This window comes from Bos mutus, chromosome 4, assembly GCF_027580195.1.
Source record: "Bos mutus isolate GX-2022 chromosome 4, NWIPB_WYAK_1.1, whole genome shotgun sequence".
NCBI classification, from domain to species: Eukaryota; Metazoa; Chordata; class Mammalia; order Artiodactyla; family Bovidae; genus Bos; species Bos mutus.
In genome coordinates, this window is record NC_091620.1 from 22,326,406 (window position 1) to 22,347,368 (window position 20,963).

General features: G+C 43.0%; 1 protein-coding gene across 2 annotated transcripts in view; it reads left to right on the forward strand.

Moving 5' to 3' along the window:
• CREB3L2 (cAMP responsive element binding protein 3 like 2) overlaps nucleotides 1-20,963 on the forward strand; it is a 130,429-nt gene that overhangs the window by 77,582 nt on the left and 31,884 nt on the right. For both annotated transcript variants that reach the window (XM_070369212.1, XM_005897684.3), the window contains exons 3-4: nucleotides 17,074-17,249; nucleotides 19,051-19,138. In XM_070369212.1, coding sequence (XP_070225313.1) covers nucleotides 17,074-17,249; nucleotides 19,051-19,138 — 264 coding nt within the window. The remainder of the gene's footprint in view (nucleotides 1-17,073; nucleotides 17,250-19,050; nucleotides 19,139-20,963) is intronic.

Sequence of the window (20,963 nt, forward strand, 5' to 3'; positions counted from 1 at the left end):
TTGCTAGAACTGAATGGTACTAATTGCTCTCTTTGACCCTGTGAACTGGGTGCAAAGCTTCCTTTTGCACATCAGCCTGGCCTCTCTGGTTGCTAATTCCAGTACATCCACCATTTTAAGAGGTCATGCCATTTTTTTTTTTTTTTCCTGAGAAAGAATTTTTGTGACCACTCTTCTCCATAAACACTTCTTGAGTATCTTCTTGACCCATTTCCCACATGTTTCCTTAACCCCGTGTATAGGAGATCTTGGCGAGCATTCCTAGACTTTCTCCTTGGTTACCCTTTCATGCCCATTATCAAAGGCATTCGCTTGGTATGTGTTGAGAGTTTAGTGTTCCTGGTCTTAGAGATGTTCACATGTTTTGACCATTACTGCATAGGCCTTTAATTAGTATAGGCTCTATGAAACTTTTAAGATTGAATTTTCTACATTTGTTTTCCTAGAAGTACAACCACCTGTTTTAGTACCTTGAGTAAGTTTTGAAAACTGTATCCCCTAATGCTAGTTTGGCATATGCTCTCTTCTCCCAAGAGGATGGTCCCATCTTGATGTCCTCTGGCTTGACCTCGATGCCCCTCTCCTCCCATACGACTGTACACATTGGCAGCATCTTGTGAAGTGACTACCTACAGGACAGGATGCCTCCTGCTTCCTTGGGTTAAAGGCACATGGCACAGATAGGCCATTAGCTTTGTGGGGGAATCCCTTCTCCAGTTGGGGTTCTTAGATCTATCACATGCATGCATGTGCATGCTCAGTTGTGTCTGACTCTTTGACCCCCAGGCTGTAGCCTGCCAGCCTCCTCTGTCCATGAATTTCTCCCAGCGAGACTGCTGGACTAGGTCACCATTTCCTCCTCCAGGGGATCTTCCCGAGCCAGGAACTGAACCCATGACTACTGTGTCTACTGCATTAACAGGTGGATTCTTTATCATTGATCCCCCTGGGAATCCCTCTTAGATCTACTGTGCTGTGTGTGGGAAACCCAGGTTTCCCATATTGCAGATGGATTCTTTTACCGACTGAGCCACCAGGGAAGCCCAAGAATACTGGAGTGGGTAGCTTATCCCTTCTCCAGAGGATCTTCCCAACCCAGGAATCAAACCAGGGTCTCCTGAATTGCAGGCAAATTCTTTACCAGTTGAGCTGCCAGGGGAGCTCCTTAGATCTACTACTGACCTCTAAAAGAACCAACTCTGGGATCAGTAAAACATCATATCTTGGGACAGAGAATGCTGCAGGTTTTTTCTTTCTCAGGCTCATTCTTCTTTTGATTAGAGGTCTACCCACAAACAGCCCAGGAACTTTGGCCTTCTGTCCTCAATGAAGGGAGGGTCCCAAATCTGTGGGTGAGTTCTTTCCTGACTGGACCCTTTGGAGCCCTAACTGTATTCTCAGATTTCTCCTGACAAGAGGTTAGATGCATGATGATCTAATCCTTCTTCTCTGTGGTTTGTCTACTTTCCCTGCCTCGACAAGGGAACAGGGTGAGGGGAAGTCCCCTGGGAGGGAAGGGAGGAAATACAGCTGAAATAATTCGAGGATGTGGAGTTGTTCTGAGGGTAACAGGAGATGGTGAGTTTAAAGAACCTGGGACAGTGCCCACCACATAGCATTTCAGTGACTCAGTGTTTCTTCCTTCTCTCCTCACCTCCTCTTTCTTCCTCTGTTGTTGCAGAGTTGTTATTGTTCATTTTCTGATCCCCTTCTTTTCCTCCTGCTTCTCCTCCTTTCAGTCTTTCTTCTCCCCTCCTCTGCTCTCCGTCTTTTTTCCCCTTTCAGTTTCTTCTTAAATCATTTCCAGGAATGACCTCTGTTCAAATTCAGGGATATGGTCTCTGTTATGACTGTATACCCTTCATTTTATTATAACGTGGAGGACAACTATAGGGAGTCAGCCCTTTTCTGCGTTTTAGCTTAGATAAACTCATGCAGTCCCTGCCTTAGTTGCTTTTTTTTTTTTTTTTTAAGTGGACTCTAGCACTAGATGGCAGCCCATTCCAGTGTTCTTGCCTGGAGAATCCCAGGGACAGGGGAGCCTCGTGGGCTGCAGTTTATGGGGTGACACAGAGTCGGACATGACTGAAGTGACTTAGCAGCAGCAGCACTAAATGGGAGATTGACTAAATGACCTTTAAGTTTTCTCCCAGTGCTGAGGTTCTGCGTGGGTGTGGTTTCTGTTTAACATTTGTAACTGCCTTTGCATATGGTTTTCCCATACTCTCTCTCTCTTTTTAATATTCTTTTTGATATGGACTATTTTAAAAGTCTTCATTGAAATTGTTACAATAACGTTTCTGTTTTATGCTTTGGTGTTTTTGGCTGTGAGGCATGTGGGATCCTAGTTCCTCAATCAGGGATCGAACCCGAATTCCCTACATTGGAAGGTGAAATCTTAAACAGTGGACTACCAGGGGAGACACCACCCATATTCTCTTCACTGGTTTGCCTGTTATCCCTAGAGTTCCTTTGATGGCTCTGTTTCAAGTCCGACTTCCCTTTGTGGCAGTCGTTTCTAATACCTCTTGTAGTTATCTACTGCTGTGTAACAGCTCTCCCTAGATTTGTGGCTTAAACTAGTAATAATCATTTATTACCTCTCATGATTTCCGTGGATCAAGAATTCAGGACTTGCTCACATGGTGAGCAAGGTGGTACTAGCTGTTGACTGAAAAAAATGCACAACTTAAAAGTTGAGAATTATGTTTTATTTGGTGGACTTTCTGAAGACTGAAGCCTGGGATGCCGCTTCTCAGATAGCTCTGAGGTTCTGTTCCAAAGCGGTAAGGGAGAAGCCAGGTTATATAGGAGTTTTTGCAATGAAAACCAGGGAGTCAGAACATCCAAAGATTACTGTTAATTAACTTGAGACATCTCAAGTTAGTGAATTTAGCATTTTTCTCTGTTTCGGGACGATGTAAGAGACTGGGATCATTGAAATCATTCCTCTGATGTGCACCTTAATTATCTAGGGCCAGTAACTTGTTCTTTGCCATCCTGAGTTCCTTCATGGCCCACTGTGTCCTCAGATGGTAGAAAGGACTGGAGCCCAGTGGGGACTCTTTTACAATGGCATTCATTTCATTACAGAGGGCTTCACCCTCATGACCTAATTATCTCCCCCAGGCCCCACCCCCTATGACCATTACTTTTGGCATTAAAATTTCAGCATGTGAATTCTGGGAGGACACAAACATTCAAACCGTAGCAGAAGGCGAGTTGACATTTTAACTAGGATAGACAGGGAAGGCCTTTCTCTGAAGGTAGCGTTTGAGCAAAGATCAGCAGATGAGGAAAAGAACTAGGTGTATGTGTAAGAGGCTTCTAGGCAGAGGAGTGGCTCTGTGTCAGGGGTACGATAACAACAGAGCAATACCTCTTTGTATTCAGTTATCATCTGTGGAGCTAGTCATCCATGCAGCAGCCTTGGTTCTAGAATATACAGACTAGAGCTGGCCTGAACAATCTGGGCAACTTTCCCCTTCCAATCCATGTTTGCTGAGCACTTACCATGTGTTCTAGATACTTGTGAGACAATGATAGTAAAATGGTGTGTACTGAGTCACTTCAGTCATGTCCGTCTCTTTGCAACCCTATGGAGCCCACCAGGCTCCTCTGTCCATGGGATTCTGCAGGCAAGAATTCTGGAGTGGGCTGCTATTTCCTACTCCAGGGGATCTTCCCAACCCATGGATCGAACTCACGTCTCTTTGTTTCTCCTGCATTGGCAGGTGAATTCTTTACCACTAGCACCAACTGGGAAGCCCAGTAAAACTTAGATTCTTACCTCAAAGTAGCTCATAGGGAAGATACCATGTACCCCAATACTTGATCAGACTGAATGTGAGCAGTGTAGTAGCTCAGAGGAGAAAGAGCATGTCCAGTGATGATCACAGGAAGAGTTGCAGGAACGAGGCCGAATTTCATGTGAGCCCTTAAGTGTTGAGTAGAATTGAAACGGTGGTGATGGTTGGAGGGGAGCAGATAGTGGACACAGGGCTGGGATACTGATTCTTCTAAAACAAGACCCTGAGGGAAATGATTGCAAATAAAGCAGGTTTCCAAAAGTTCAGGATCCCTTCCTCTTCCTGATAACTTTTTTTTTTTTTTTTTTTTAATGCTAATCGGTATACATGTAGCATAAAGAAGCCACCTATACTTATAGCTTAGTGTGGAGAGAAATGATCAATCTTTTTCTGGAAGCTTTCTTATTAGACCAAAGTGCACAACATTCAGCTTCCCCATCTGGCCCCTGCTATTTAGAGGTGTTATACTGCCATACACAAGGAATGTTCCCTGCCATATCAGTCAACAAAAGGTGTTGTGGTCGTCAGCTAGACTATGCCCCCTAAGGAGGTTCAGGATGGAAAAAAGCAGGATGTTGGCCCTAAATAGTTAAGGCGCATATAAGAGGAATGATTTCAATGAGCCCAAACTCTTGCATCTTCCCATATAAAGAAAAGTGCTGAATTCATTTACTTCAGGTGTCTGGGTTTCTTTAATTCACAGTAATCTTTTGATGTTCTGACTACCTGGTTTTTGTTGCAAAAAATTCCTGTACATCCTGACTTATCCCTCACCTCTTTGGAGCAGTCCCGCAGAGCTGTCTGAGAGGCTGTCTCCTGGACCTACGTCCTCAGAAATCTGCCGAATAAAACAAATTTCTCAACTTTTAGGCTGTGCTTTTTTTTTGGACCACACTGCAATAGACTGAGCTGGTAATTTGCTGAGAGTAGGTACAGTGGGTCAGATATATTTTGCAAAGAGTTTCTGATCCACAGTTCATCTTAAGTATCAGTTTTTCTCTGAGTAAAGGCTTCCTATGCTAGCAAAAACCCTTTTGTATGCAGGGAATAATGAGCGTGAATAGTAACCATTTGGAGTCTGTGAAATCGGAGGTAGGCAGTGTGCACGAAGGAGCTGGGGAACTTGCTGAGGAAAGCATTGTGCAAGTCTTGGCTTCAATTGTTTTTCTGAGTTTTGTGTGGATAGGCAAATGTTTGGGAACAGAACAATTTGATTCATTTGAATCCCAGTTGGCATCTGCCTTAGGGAGGATTAATTCACAAAGATCCCTCTGGAGTCTGTGTTCTGTTAAGCAGATTGCTTTCCTGATCCAGGAGGATGATATTTCTTTAGGAGATGCATAAATAGGCAGCAATTTAAACATTACTGTTTGCATTAAATTTAATATTCTTCATCATTTGCACTGTCTAAACAGCCTAAAGCCCAGAACTAGGAATCCTTGTTTCTAGTGATGGTTAGTATTTCACTGTACCTCGCAATGTCTACAATTCCAATCTTCTTGTCCAGTTTTAAAGATTAAAGGGAATTCTTCTGTAATTGCTTCTGAGCCTGAAACAAAGTGATAAGCTAAACAATTCAAATGAGACTCTCAGTTTATTAGGATTTTTCTTTCTTCCTCGCTTTTCCCTTCTCTCTCTCTCCTGCCATCATCCTTCTTTCTTTCTCCCTTCTTTGTGTTCTCCCTACTAACTCTTTCTGTTCCCTCTTCCTCCCTCCTTGAACCCTGAGCAACTACTGGGCAAATGTAGGTGCTCTTATCCTACATTTTGGTGTTTGTCTATCATGTTCTTCAGATGGACAGTGGACCCACCCCTAAAATTGTATGCAGAATTTGGGGCTGACAATATTTGTCAGATTTTCTGCTGGGGACATTTATAACTTTTTTTTTTAGATCCTCAACAGAGCCTGTGACCAAAAAAAGATTGAGAAACACTAGTCTAAGATTACATAGGAGTCTTCCGTCTTCGGGGCTGAATTTTACTCTAGACTTCTCTGAAACACTTGAACTAAAGAACTTCACATGGTTTGGCAACCACAGGAGCCAGTCCTAGGAATGTGGGCTCCGCCTTTGAAACCGCCGGAGAGACATCCTGCTTTCAGCTTGTTCATTTCTGCCCATGATTAAGGCTGGTAAGCAGGGTTTTCGGTTCTTTTTTTTTTAAAGTGAAGATTTTATAAAGAGATAAGCAGAAGTGCCCAAGTAGATTGAGGAATGAAAAACTTATATTTAAATGACCAAGTCTTGCTCCTTACCAGCTGGAGGGTATCTTCATGAGCTACTCTATTTTTGTTCATGTTCCTTTGTAATTGGGGTGCTACCTATTGATTTACTTTTGTTCGTTAATTTCAGTCTTCTTCCTAAAGAGGAAACCTAGTGCTGGATGAAGGCTGTTCAGAGAGAACTAGACATGGCCCCTGTCCTCCAAGATGGTATAAGAAACAAGTTAGAAAATATACAAATGTAAACAGACTCAGAGTAGAATATACTAATCCAGAAGTGATCTATTGGCACCATGCACAAGTCAAGGTAACTTTATTTTGGGTGGAATCAAGAACTGTAACTGTGAATCTCCCAGTTCTACAGACAGTGGGACCGGAACATGAAAAATAATCATCTTCCTTCTGGCTGGTCTGGTTAGACTTCTAAAGTCAGCAGAGCAAGGAGTGACCAGGTGCACTGGCTTAGAATGGATATCCTAAATTTATGGTGTTGTTTCACAGGTGTCTGTGAAAACAATAGTCTGTGAGCTAAAGATGAACAGATGCCTGATGGAAGGCGGAGACTCAGCAGTTGATGAGAAACAGGGCCTTAGTAAAGTGGAGTGGTGTTTTTTCAGAGACTTGAAGAAGAAAAATGATGGCTGATGATGCCAGAGCAGGGAAGGTATGCTTGATATAGCAGTCCAGGGAGAAATGGAAAGGTGTGTGCCATGTAGGACAAAGAAAAAATGGATTTTGAAAGGATTCGATGAAACCCAGAGCAGGACTAGCACAACATCGGGTATGCTGAGTAAAGGGTACAGATGAGTCATGGGTGACTTAGGTTTTCTGTTTGCAGTGGTGAAGACATCTTGATATTTAAATGTTCCAAGGCCTTGGGACCTGGGAAAAAAAGTCCCAGAGAGATGACAAAGAGCTTTGTTTTCGTCACATTTGATTAGAGCTGCTGACAAGAGCATGGGTCTAAGCCATCTTAGAGGGCATAGATTCTAGGGTTAAAAAATGCAGACATATCTGTCATTTACCTATGGGAAGTAGCTGGGTCCCCTGGCAAGGATGACCTACAGAAAGAACCTGATGCTTTTGGGGTGGACAAGTAGAGGAACAGTCTTCTTTTCAGAATCTGAAACCTGGACTAGTGGTGTACGTTCTTTTGCTCTTTATCATCCGTTTGAGATTACCTTCTATTTTCTTTTTCTAACTAGTATGGAAAATACCTCCTCAACTTTTTAAAGGAGAAATAATGACTTCTTTGTTTGCTTGGTCATTGAAATGTTAGAATAGTATAAGAAAGTAATATTTATAGCTCAGTTCAATCACTCAGTGGTGTCTGACTCTTTGCAACCTCATGGATGGCAGCATGCCAGGCTTCCCTGTCCATCACCAACTCCTGGAGCTTGCTTAGACTCACATCCATTGAGTTGGTGATGCCATCCAACCATCTCATCCTCTGTCATCCCCTTCTGCTCCTGCCCTCAGTTTTTACCAGCATCAGGGTCTTTTCCAATGAGTCAGTTCTTCCTATCAGGTGGCCAAAGTATTGGAGCTTCAGCTTCAGCATCAGTCCTTGCAATGAATATTTAGGACTAATTGCCTTTAGGGTTGACTGGTTTGTTCTCCTTGCTGTCCAAGGGGCTCTCAAGAGTCTTCTCCAACACCACAGTTCCAAAGTATCAGTTCTTCAGCACTCAGTTTTCTTTATAGTCCAACTCTCACATCCATACATGACCACTGGAAAAATCATAGCCTTGACTAGATGGACCTTTGTCAGCAAAGTAATGTTTCTGCTTTTTAATATGCTGTCTAAGTTGGTCATAGCTTTTTTTCCAAGCAGCAAGTGTCTTAATTTCACGGCTGGAGTCACTATCTGCAGTGATTTTGGAGCCCAAGAAATAAAATCTGTCACTGTTTCCACTGTTGTCCCATCTATTTGCCATGAAGTGATGGGACCAGATACCATCATCTTAGTTTTCTGAATGTTGAGTTTTAAGCCAGCGTTTTCACTCTCCTCTTTCACTTTTATCAAGAGGCTCTTTAGTTCCTCTTTGCTTTCTGCCATTAGGGTAGTATCATCTGCATATCTGAAGTTATTGATATTTTTCCTGGCAAGCTTGATTACAGCTTGTGCTTCATCTGGCCTGGCATTTCACATGATGTACTCTGCACATAAGTTAAATAAGCAGGGTGACAATATATAGCCTGGATGTACTCCTTTCCCAATTTGGAACCAGTCTGTTGTTCCATGTCTAGTTCTAACTGTTGCTTCTTGACCTGCATACAGATTTCTCAGGAGACAGGTAATGTGGTCTCCTGAGAAATGTGAGAGTTGGTCTGGTATTTCTATCTCTTTAAGAATTTTCCACAGTTTGTTGTGATCCACAGAGTCAAAGGCTTTGGTGTAGTCAATAAAGCAGAAATAGATGTTTTTCTGGAACTCTCTTGCTTTTTCTATGGTCCAGCGGATGTTGGCAATTTGATCTCCGGTTCCTCTGCCTTTTCTAAATCCAGCTTGAACATCTACAAGATCTCGGTTCACATACTGTTGAAGCCTCGCTTGGAGAATTTTGAGCATTACTTTGCTAGCGTTGTGAAATGAGTGCAATTGTGTGGTAGTTTGAACATTCTTTGGCATTGCCTTGCTATCTAGCATTAAACCTGGGAAAGACTCTGATGCTGGGAAAGATTGAGGGCAAGAGGAAAATGGGTAGACAGAAGATGAGATGGTTGGATGGCATCACTGACTCAATGGACATGAGTTTGAGCAAAATCCAGGAGATGATAAAGGACAGGAAAGCCTGGCATGCTGTAGTCCATGGGATCGCAAAGAGTCAGACATGACTGAGCGACTGAAGAACAACAACAAAGCATTAAACTTACTCTGTTCACAAGTAAGAGTCATAATTTTGGTGAAGAAAAGTATACACAAGAGGGGTTTTTTTTGCATGTGTACACTAAGTAAATCTTTTGAAATCAGTCATTTGCTCCACAGATATTTGTTTAATGCATACTCTAAACACAGTTTCCTATGGGAGGACCTGAGATACCAAATGCAGACCACAGATAGAACTTAGCAGTTCATCTCTGGGATCAATTTGCTTGAATTGGAATCTGGGTTCTGCCACTTACTAATGGTGTGATTTTGAGCAAGTGGCTCAACTCTTGTGTTTCTTTCCTGATTTTTAAAATGGAAATAATATTCATAATACTCAACCTTGTACTATTGTTGTAGGGATTAAGTTAATACATATTATACATTTATAACAATGCCTGGCAATTAGTAAGGACTAAATAAATATTAGCTCTTGTCATTATTGCTTTGCTCTTGTTATTATTGCTTTATGCCGATTACCACATAATTCAGTACATAATTTACCAACTGACCACCATATTAACAACCAGAGTAAGTGAAAGAGGTTGTAAACACAGGCACAGAAAGAACAGGAAATCAGGAAGGTAAACATGAAGAGCGGGGCCTGGCGCACAGGCCCCGTCTCAAAACATTTGAGCTATTACTGGCTGGTCTTAAACTGGCATACTTCACCTTAGCAACAGTGGATTAGGAGTCCATATAAATGAAGGTGAGAAGTATAGGAAGAAGCGATATTGCACTTTTTTTAGTGGCTAATTATGGGCTCAAAATAACATTAATTGAAGAATACTCACTTTTGGCAGAGATGTTTCATCATTGATCTCTTGCAAAGCAATATCCCACGGGCTGTGGGACTGGTTGGCCTGGGTGTGCGACCTTGCTTGGCTGTATACCAGCTAGGGGCCGTATACCAGCTGGAGGCTGTGTATCAGCTGGGTAACGTAGGTTGAGGGGTTTAATCTCTTAGTGTCCTTGTCTATAAAATGAGGACGCTCATAGTGCTTGCCTTCCAGGGTCACTCTCAGGGTTAAATTAGTTGTTATATATCTAAAGCACTTAGAACAATGTTTAGTACGTAGTAAACACTCATAATTAAGTGTTCGCTGTTTCCACTGTTTTCAACACCTCCCCATACAACTCACAGTAGAGGTGATTTCATTGTCCAGACACTCAGGGAGGGACCCTGGGCAGGCAGGCATCTACCTTCTGTCTGAACAGTGGGCTGCAGCTTAGCATGACTCTTTGATACATTCACCTACTTTCCTCCCCTCTCCTGGCCTCCAGAACCCAGCCTTGGCATTTTCCTTTAAGAGATGTTTATGCCAAAAATCAGTCAAGATTTGCCAATTCCGTTGAAGAAATTCGCAGGGCAAATGGTGAAGTATGAAATACTGAAGGATTTAGATGAGGCATACTTATTTAATTCACAAAAATTTCCTTTTTACTTTAGACATATAAATAGCTAATGGGTGCATATGTATGTATATCATATAAGTGGTATTGCCCTATGTAATTTCTCTTTTTAAGAGTACAGACATATGTTATAGATATATGTATATCTGTGTATGTGTATATATAGGTACAAATGTATTATTTATACATATATATATAACTCATATATATCACATAAAGATACTTTCTACTCCCAATTTAGAGTTTAATCTTTTCTTTCCCCCTCCCAGGAGTCAGTTTCTAGTCAGTGCAATTATTTATGGAAGTGATTGAGGAGCTGCATTTTGGTGTTGCCTCTATGTTGGCTTTAGTTTGTGGGCTTTTTAGCTGCTGTCTTGGTAATCTCAGCATCTAGCCCCAGTGCTCACAGCTGCTCCATTTCGTCCTTGGATGTGAAGGACTGGTCATCATGAGACAGCGGCTTGTTTTTGTTTTCTTGCTGACAGCTAAGTGGTGATGCCCAGGAAATCTGCCAGTCGAGTTTGACCTTTGATAGCAAGCTGTTTAAATAAAATCAGAAGATATGTCGGTTGTGCTTCTTACTCTCCACAGTGCACTACTGGCCTTATTGGGTCATGTTTTCCTTATTTTTTCTTTTTTTTCTGGCTGTGCTGCATGGCATGTGGGATCTTAGTTCCCTAACCAGGGATCGAACCAGTGCCCCCTGCATGGAAGCTGAGGGTCTTAGCCATCGGATGGCCAGGAAAGACCCAGGTGATGTTTTCCTCCTGAAAGGAAACTTAAAAGGCATATAGATATAGTTTAGGGGGAAAATTTTTTTTAATCAAGATCTGAGCTTCAGAAGTTTTACAGATTGGAGCATGTATAGAGTGCGTACTGACTCTTATTTTTGTAGTTTTATCAATAACTCAGCCATCTAAGTTCTAAGCTATGGTGCTCTGCTGATGTTTTGCCAGTGAAAAAAGACTGTGAAAGTAAGGTCATATGGAAAAAGTGTAATACATATTCTACTGATTCCCTTTCACTTTATCTTCTGTCATACCTCAGAGGTTATATTTGTCATTTTGTTTCCTCAGATTTATTTCCATTGGCAGACAGAGCACAAGCTAACACCTCGTAGTTCAGAATGAAAGCTCCTTTTTTGTAATTTCAAAACTGCTGCTGGATTGTTGTTCTCAGCAAACTTCTTACTGGCTGACCTTCTTCAGCTGAAGTCATTTATTTTATGATTTAACTGGTAGATCGAATCAAGCTACAAATATTTATTGATATGGTTTACAGTTGGTGGTTTAGAGGAATTATTATGGGAATGTGGTTCAGCTATTGTGTTGCCTAGGTTCTGATGTGATGGATTTAATTTCTTTTATATATTGATACTTTCAGCTGTGTTATATCAGCCAGCTATATTCCTGAAAAACCACTCCTAAACTCATTAGCTTTTTAAAAAAAATTTTTTTTATTGGAGTATGGTTGTTTTACAACGTTATGCTAGTTTCTACTGTACAACAATTGAATCAGCTATAGGTATACATATATCTCCGCTTTTTGGATTTCCTTCCCATTTAGGTCACCACAGAACACTGTATACAATCCCCTGTGCTACACAGTTGGTTCTCATTAGTGATTTATTTTATATATTGGTGACTCAGATGGTAAAGAATCCACCTGCAAAGCAGGAGACCTGGGTTCGATCTCTGGGTCAGGAAGATTCCCTGAAGGGCATGACAAGCCACTCCAGTATTCTTGCCTGGAGAATCCCCATGGACAGGAGCCTGGCGGGCTGCAAGTCCATGGGGTCACAAAGAGCTGGACAGGACTGAGTGACTAAATACACAGCACACACATCAATAGTGTATATATGTCAATCTCCCAATTCATGGCCCTCCTCTTTCTCTTTGGTATCCATACATTTGTTCTCTCCATCTATATCTCTATCTGAACTCACTAGCTTTGACAACAATCATTTATTATAGTTCACACATTTGTCCCTTGACTGGAGGTTGGCTCATTTCGGTGGGGTTAGGGGCAGTGACTTGTTTTACTGGTTTCAGCTAGATTCACTCACATGTCTAAGGCTGAGAGTTGGCTGATCTTGGCCAAACTTATCTGGGGACAATTCTGTTTTATGTGTCTGTCCTCCTGGGATCAGTAGATTGTCCTAGTACATCCTTCTCACTGTGATGGCAAAGGCGCAAATGTGTGAGTTCAGCTGTGCATTTCAAGACTGTACTTGCATTAGGAAGCGCATATCCTTTTAGCCAGAGCAAGTCAGGTGGTCAGTCCCAGGATGGAAATTAGTCCCCAGTGGGAGGGCACTGCCAGATTACATGGCAGAGGACGTGGATAAAGGGACAAATGAAGAACTGTGGAGCCAATTACGTGATTTATAACATATGTTAAGGTGCTCATTGACTCTTTGTCGAGGGACTCTGAATGGGCCCCTTGACCCACTAAGCCTTCTAGTAATTACTGTTTTGGGGTATAAAGTAGAGCAGGCAAAAGCAGGCCATTTCCATGTGCGGTCATCCAGAGATGATAATATTCCCTGTATAGGAAATTTAGAAATAGTATGAAATTGGGGGAAAAAATTACTCATGTTCTGAGTTATTCTCCAGAGATCATTCTGTCACTTTCCTTATTAATAGTGCACACATTTATATCTTTTTTTCTTAATACTCTATCATAAATCTTTGCCTTGTTATTAAAAAGGCTTTAGCATGTAACATTACTGGCTGCATAATATTTCCATTGTATGAGTACACCCTAATTCATTAACCTTGCCCTTCCTTTTACTGTTTTGGTTACTTTCAGTGTCTTGTGATTATAAATAATGCTGAATGAGCATATCTGTGCAAAAATGTTTGTCTATGTTTACTTGTTTCTTTCATGGATCCAGAAACCTGAGTTTTGCCACTCATTTGCTGTGTGGTCTAGACCTGCCTGTTAGTTTCCTCATCGTAAGATCACATATAGAGCTTGATGGCCTTAAACTTCTTTCTAATTCAGAAAATATCCTTCAAGGGAGAGTAATAAATTGCTGGTTTGAACTGGAAGCAGGCAGGCAACTCCAGTTGTGTGTCACCAAAAAGCTCAGGAGAGGAGTGGAAGCTTCTTTGGGCTTCTGTCTTGGAAGAGTTCAGGGGAAGTTTTGTTTCATAGTTCACATGTCGTTTGTCCTCCAGGCTCCATCTCTGACATAACAGAGATTATATTTACATAAATCTTTTTAAAAACAAGAGTGTAGGGCATTGAGCATTGAGATTATAAACTCTTGACCTACTTAATAGATGTGTGCTTTGAGAATGGCTTAGCTTATTGGAAGAACTATTGCCTGTCTTCATTTTGCTTGTAATTTTGTTTATTTTTAAATAATTGTATTTATTTACTCATAGTTGGCTGTAGTGGGTCTTCCTTTCTGCACGAGCTTTTCTCTAGTTCTGGGTGACTAGCTGGGGTAACTCTCTAGTTGAGGTGTGGAGGCTTCTCTTATTGGGAGCATGAGGCTTAGTAGCAGTGGCTCCCGGCTCTAGAGCACAGGCTCGATAGTTGGGGCACACGGGCTTAGTTGCTCTGCAGCGTGTGCGATCTTCCCCAATCAGGGATCGAACCCATGTTTCCTGCCCTGGCAGGTGGATTATTTACCACTGAGCCGCCAGGGAAGGTGCGCTTGTAATTTCGTATTTGCTTTTTGTATTTATGTTTGCCTTTTCTTCTGTGCCTTGTGATTTACCTGTTATCACAGTGATCATAACGGCACAACCATGGGGTCTGGCCTTATCTCACCATTTCCTGATAATTGCATGTGCTCTTTTTCTCAGTGATGCCTCCTTACTGTTCGTTTTCATATGTACTGAGGCTGGATTTCATCTTGCTGTCTCTCTTCCAGCCTCTGCTGGGGATAAATATTCTCACTGTGCACAGGCTGTAAGTGCTGACAGGTGGAGGTATGAACACATCACTCCTGAGTGGAGAAAAGTGTGATCTATGCTCTGTCTGTCTCTCTAGCCACTCCCCACATAGGTCCTGAGCGTGTCCTCCTTGCAGCTGACAGAGACTTCTCATTCCTAACTCCTCCTGGGAGTGGTGTGAGAAACTTTATTTGGGACTTCCTTGGTGGTACAGTGGATAGGAATCTGCCTGCCAGTGCAGGGGACACAGGTTCAATCCCTGGTCTGGGAAGATGCTATACGCTGTGGAGCACCTAAGTCCATGCACTGCAGCTACTGAGCTTGCGGGCCTGTGCTCCTCAGCAAGAGAAGCCACCGCAATGAGAAGCCTCTGCACCACGACTGGAGCATAGCTCCTGCACACTGCAACTTGAGAAAGCCCACACGCAGCAATGAAGACCCAGTGCAGCCAAAAGTAAAAAAAAAAAAACTTGGTTTGGCTCCTCATCCAGTTGCCCCCGCTGCCCCCAAGCTGAGCTGGGGCGCCCATCTGGCCAGCAGGACTCTGCATCCAGTACAGTGCGGTCTCCATCCTCTGACCGCCTTCAAGAGGCCTTTTGTTTCCTGCCCCTCCCGCTCGGCCAGGATGTGGTCCCCAATCCCCTGGGAATGATGGGACTCCTCCACCACTCCAGAGCGTTCAGCAGCTCCAGAGAACCAGCTCTAAAAGTGAAACATCTTCAACCGACTGAAAACGTGCCTGTCTTTATTTTACGCCAGGAAATATTAATACATTGAGGCTGGAATATTTAATCGAGTCAGTTATAAATTGGATTTGGGGGAAAATCATTTTCCTCAATGCAGGTGAATCTAACCTTCCCCTGAAGGAAGTTGCTTATGAAATACAACCTTTATCACTGCAAGCTGTAGTTTTTGGCTTCCGTGCCCACTCTTCCACTGCCCCTTGATGGTTGAGTGATGTGATGTTCATGTACCTTTTCATAAGAAAACTTGAACCCGATTCTAGAGTGTGAAATAATTCATAATGTGAATGACTTTGCTGCTCTCTACAATAACAGTTCACTAAGGTGTGAATGTCTATGTACATTTTAATAAAGCAAGGGAGCATATCTTGGCTTTATTTCAGTCTCGTTTTAGTAAACTGGCATCGGGTGAGGAATGCTGACTCTGGGAGCCTGACTTGTTTTCTCTTGTTCCGCACCTGCCTGCAGCCTCCTTGCTATCCTCTGCCCTGCCCTTCCACCTTCTTTTCCAGGGCTGCGCCGAGGTACCTGCTCTCAAGTAACTTTGTGAGAAGTGCAGGGTACTGTGCGGGCTCCTGGGAGAATGCTGCTGAGCGATGGAGGTGCTTCTGTCCAATCAGTGCTGTTCCTTTGTTGCGATCCCCAGGCCTGTGACCATCACGAAAGCCAGAGGCCAAGACCAGACTCGGCAAGAAGCTGCCCTTCCCTCTGGATTTCATGCATTTCAGCAACATGTTTTACAAACTCTGAAGTTTCTGAGAGGGCTAAGTAAAGTTCTGGAAGTCTAGGTCAAGTGTAAGACTTAAGTGCAGTTGTAGGGAAGCAGACTGGGACCAGCATGGGGCGTGAGAAGAAAAAAAGAAACAGATAAGCATCCACTGGGGAGAAGGGCAGAGACCTTCTAACCATTGTCTCTGGTCCTGTCTCCTGAGACCCTGGTTGCCGTCATTCACTCTTTCCTTCTTGTTTTTATTTTTTAATTGTAGAATTGGCCAAAAAGTTTGTTGGGGTTTTTCTGCAAGATGTTATGGAAAAACCCAAACAAACATTATGGCCAACCTAATATATATATATATATATATTATATATATATATATATTTTATTGGAATATAGTTGCTTTACAGTGTTGTGTTAGTTTCTGCTGTGCAGCAAAGTGAATCAGTCTCACGTGTACATGTACCTCCTCTTCCTTGGATTTCCTTTCTATTTAGGTCAGCAGAGAGCACTGACTGGAGTTCCCTGTGCTATACAGTAGATTCTCATTAGTTATCTGTTTTATACATAGTAGTGTATATGTGCCAATCCCAATCTCCCGATCCATCCTCCCTCTTCCTTCATATTTTTAGATGTACTTATTCATTTATGAATAGATAGTAGATTCATTTGGTTTGAAAACCAAAAAGTATAAAACACTGCACACCGAAATTGTCCATCCTACCCTATTCGCCATCCACCCAGTCTCCTCCCACTGTGGCCAGGGAGCTGGGTTTCTTTCTTTCATATGCATGCTTCCAGAGCGGCCTTAGGCATCCTTACACTCAAGTGAATGAAAGCACAGATTCTTGTTCTGCATTCGTTTGTTCATCCATTGATCTCCTCTCTCATGTTCTCATTTCATTTCTTTTAATTCTACTCTCAATAAGTATTTTTTATTAGTTATTAATTGATCATAGTTTTGGTTGTGCTGGGTCTTTGCTGCCGTGGGTGGGCTTTCTCGAGTCGGGGAGCACAGAGGCGACTCTCTAGTTGCAGTGTGAGGGCTTCTCATTGTGGTGTCTTCTCTTGTGGAGCACAGGCTCTGGGCACACGGGCTTCAGCGATTGCAGCACATGGGCTCAGCACTACAGGTTCTTGGGCTCTAGAGCACAGGCTCAGTAGTTGTGGCTCAGGGGCCTAGTTGCCCCGAGACGCGTGGGATCTTCCCAGACCAGGGATCAAACCCGTGTCCCCTGCATCGGCAGGTGGATTCTTATCCCCTGTAGCACCAGAGACTCCCTCAATAATTCTTTGCTGGAGGTCTTTTTGAGGAGAAAGGTCAGTGGTCACTTGTTTTACTTATACCTGATGCCCTGAGCAGACTTCACACAGTGTGCTTTTTTTTTTCCATAGATGAAGTGGAGAGTGAGAAATGGTACCTGTCTCCAGACTTTCCACCAACAACCATCAAGACAGAGCCCATCACGGACGAGCCACCCTCAGGACTCGTCCCCTCTGTCACGCTGACCATCACTGCAATCTCCACCCCGTTTGAAAAGGAGGAAACCCCTCTGGAAATGAACGCTGGGGTAAAGTCACTTTTCTTCCATAAAAACAGATTGGATCCAGAGATAACACATCCTCATTCTCCAAAAAGGCATTTAATCTTTTTGGAGCCAGTGGTTGTATATGTTTAAGGATATGTAACTGTATGTAAAAGTGTATTTATGTCTATCCAGAGCATGTTGACTTGGTGTCAACACTGGTTATATCACTTCCTTTAAAGGCATTGTCCAGAAAAACTGGAAGTCTCATTTCGGTTTTTCTGTGAATGCTATTACAAAATTGAAAAAGTTCAGGGATATCCATGTTGGAAAAAAATTCTCCTTGGAATTGATTTTTAAGCCAGTTGAAAGGGAGTGGTTACAGCAATGGTGCTATTCATAGCTTCTGGGCTGTGGCAACAAGGAATGCTTGTTCCTGTGTCATGCTTTATTTTCCTAGTGCTGTGCGAGTTGCCCTGACTTAATTCAGGGATTTCCCAGCTACCACTTCTTATTGTATTACCCATGGAAAACATAAGAAATTGGGAGTTGCTCAGTTCCATGCCTATAGCAAGTAGGATTTAGTTTTGCTCCACCTTCTCTTGAGGTATTTCGATGTCTGGTGGTGGACCAGGGTGATACTTGTACATCTTCTTCTGGATATTTGGAATCCAGTCCTAACTTTCCATATGCTCAAAGCCACAGGTTATGTTACAATGACTCCACTGACCTTCTCTAAGTCATTTCTCCTCTGAGCAAGGTAGAGGAATCAGGACAAGGTAACACAGCGTGGTGGCACCACCAAGGCTTGGCTGCATCCTCACTCCTTGTGCTGTTTACCTTCCATCCATCGGGAAGATGAGGGCCAACGAAGATGAGCTGAACAGAGCACCTGTATGCTGCCCTCTAGAATTCCTTTCTCAATAGCTACCTGAGTCTGTTTATAGGCTGCGGCTTCTGGAGTCTGTATTAGTCTCCTTGCTCTGTGATGCTTTAGTTTGAATTTTAAGCAAGTCACTAAGAAAGATCAGAGTCGTGGCCTTTCCCCCATGCCTGGGCCAGATACCTGTCCTCCTTTCCCTACCCAGTGTTTCGTGATTATGTGTTGTCAGTTGTCAGGAAACTGGAGAGAATGCATGCAGTTGGGTTCACACAGTTCCTCCTGCCGGAGGCCCGTGACCCTTTAGGAATGTGCCAGACTAGTTTTGTGGTAAAATGCCTGTCAGTCAGTTCAGTTCAGTCGCTCAGTCGTGTCCGACTCTTTGCGACCCCATGAATCGCAGCATGCCAGGCCTCCCTGTCCATCACCAACTCCCAGAGTTCACTCAGACTCACGTCCATCGAGTCAGTGATGCCATCCAGCCATCTCATCCTCTGTCGTCCCCTTCTCCTCCTGCCCCCAGTCCCTCCCAGCATCAGAGTCTTTTCCAATGAGTCAACTCTTCGCATGAGGTGGCCAAAGTACTGGAGTTTCAGCTTTAGCATCATTCCTTCCAAAGAAATCCCAGGGCTGATCTGCTTCAGAATGGACTGGTTGGATTTCCTTACAGTAAAATGCCTGTACAGTACCATAAACACAATAGAATGAAGCACTGACAAGTGAGCCCTGGCTGCTTCATCTAGATGAGAATTCTGAGGGCTCCCTCACTTGTACTGCCAGATTTGGCAATGGGGGAGGGTTAAGGACTAAAATACCTCCCAGTCCAAGAAGCAGCCTGCGCTCAGCCGGGCCTCACCAGCCCTAGCACAGCCCTGGGAGGAAGACAGGATGACAAATAGCTCCCTGGGGTGTTGCTTCAGGTTTGTTATTGGCTTTTAAAAACTGTGTTTGAATTTCTTTCTTTAGGTTGATTCCTCATGCCAGACCATTATTCCTAAGATTAAGCTGGAGCCTCATGAAGTGGATCAGTTCCTAAACTTCTCTCCCAAGGAAGGTCTGTCTCCTCTCCCCTTTGGGCTAACAGGTGTGGGTGCACCACCCCAGGGAAAGTGGGGACTGTTGATTGTACTGGAGGCAGAGCTCGTTTTATGAAATAGCTGTTCTTGACTCAAAATACAAACTTTAAAGCTAAATTTTATTTTCCCATATATGTGTATGCTTAATTTTCAAGTAAATCTTCAACTTTTACTCCAAGCCAGGGTGACCTTTCAACATGTTCATAGACTCTCGTGACTTGGGTGCTGACAAGGGAACACGGGAACCCCTGCCCTCAAGCCATCCTATGAGTGAAAGCCAGCTCCCTGCCCTGGCGTGATGATCAGTACAGACCTAATGGGCATTTACAAAGCCAACTTGCTGGCTTAAAACAAACTCTAGTTTTAAATCCTTTGTGAAGTGGATTCACAGTTTATCTGTCTGGCAATTCAGTATTTTTAAATGTTGATTTTCGGGTGGCTCAGCTGGTAGAGAATCTGCCTGCAATATAGGAAATGAAGGTTCAATCTCTGAGTCAGGAAGATCCTCTGGAAAAGGGAATGACAACCCACTCCAGTATTCTTGCCTGGGAAATCCCATGAACAGAGGAACCTGGTGGGCTACAGTCCATGGAGTCGCGAGAGTTGGACACGACTTAGTGACTAAATCCCCACCAACCACTACCACTCCTCTATTCCTGCGTCTATTTAGAAATAAGTGGTGTCAGTACTTGAAATGGTTACACTCTCACTTTCTTCTTTCCCTGTGTCAGTCTTTTTCTTGTCTCCTGTGAAGCCCATGGGTAGGAATTCTGAATGCAGACCCCTAAGTCTCATACAGTCTAGGAAGCTCTCTCTGCCTTTTTAATTGATATACTTTGCCGAGCTCCTTAATTCAGTGCCTTAAGACATGCCATTCCCTCCCTTTTTATTTATACTTTCAGCACATGGTTAGAAGGACAGCTCATCAATGTGATCAACAAATAAGAAACTAGTATACGGGCTTGTCATGGGAAAGGTATCTGTGCTATGATGTGGACATAAGGTGCAGATGTTACAATATATAGGAGTAATGCTCACGGAAACAAAGTCTACTTCATCCCACCAGAAACATACTCAAGATTTATCCATGATACTTTAATCAAGGTTGGCATTTACCTTTGTCATCAGTAAAGAAAGGATTCAATTATTTTTTTATACTTTTTTGGCCACACAGCACAGCATATGGGATCTTAGTTCTCTTTGAATCCACGCCCCTTTGGAAGTGTGGAGTCTTAACCACTGGACTGCCAGGGAAGTCCCAGGATTTAGTTTTTATAATGAGTGATACTAACTAAAATCCATATTGAGACAATATTTATTTTAACTGAGTGATACACATTTTAGTGCCTTTCAGCTTTAAAGAAAGTAATTCCTTTCATGTTTGTGATACTGGTAACAACTATCAAATACATTTTGCTCTTTCCATCTGTGTTGCCATATGCTTCTGAAAATGTCATCACAGTACCAGTAAACCCCGTAGTGGCTTCAGAATCTCGGCTCTGTAGAGGAGAAGAGTTTCAGGGTCCTTCCTTGAAGTGGCCATCTTTCCTCATTATCCTAGATAAACAGGGAGGAGAAAATTCAACATCCTTGAATGTAGCGGGGCTTCTAGGCAAAGTGGCTTGTTGTCCCCAGCCCTGTCAGGAAGTAACCCATGAGCCATATTTCAAGTGAATTTAGAAATCTGATACTGAGGCACTTGTGACCAGGGCAGTAGCTCTTAATAAGTGGGTAAGAGGAGATTCGAGTTTGCTTCACTTTTCCTGCCATGCCATTTCCATTTTGTTGTGTGTGTGGAGCACC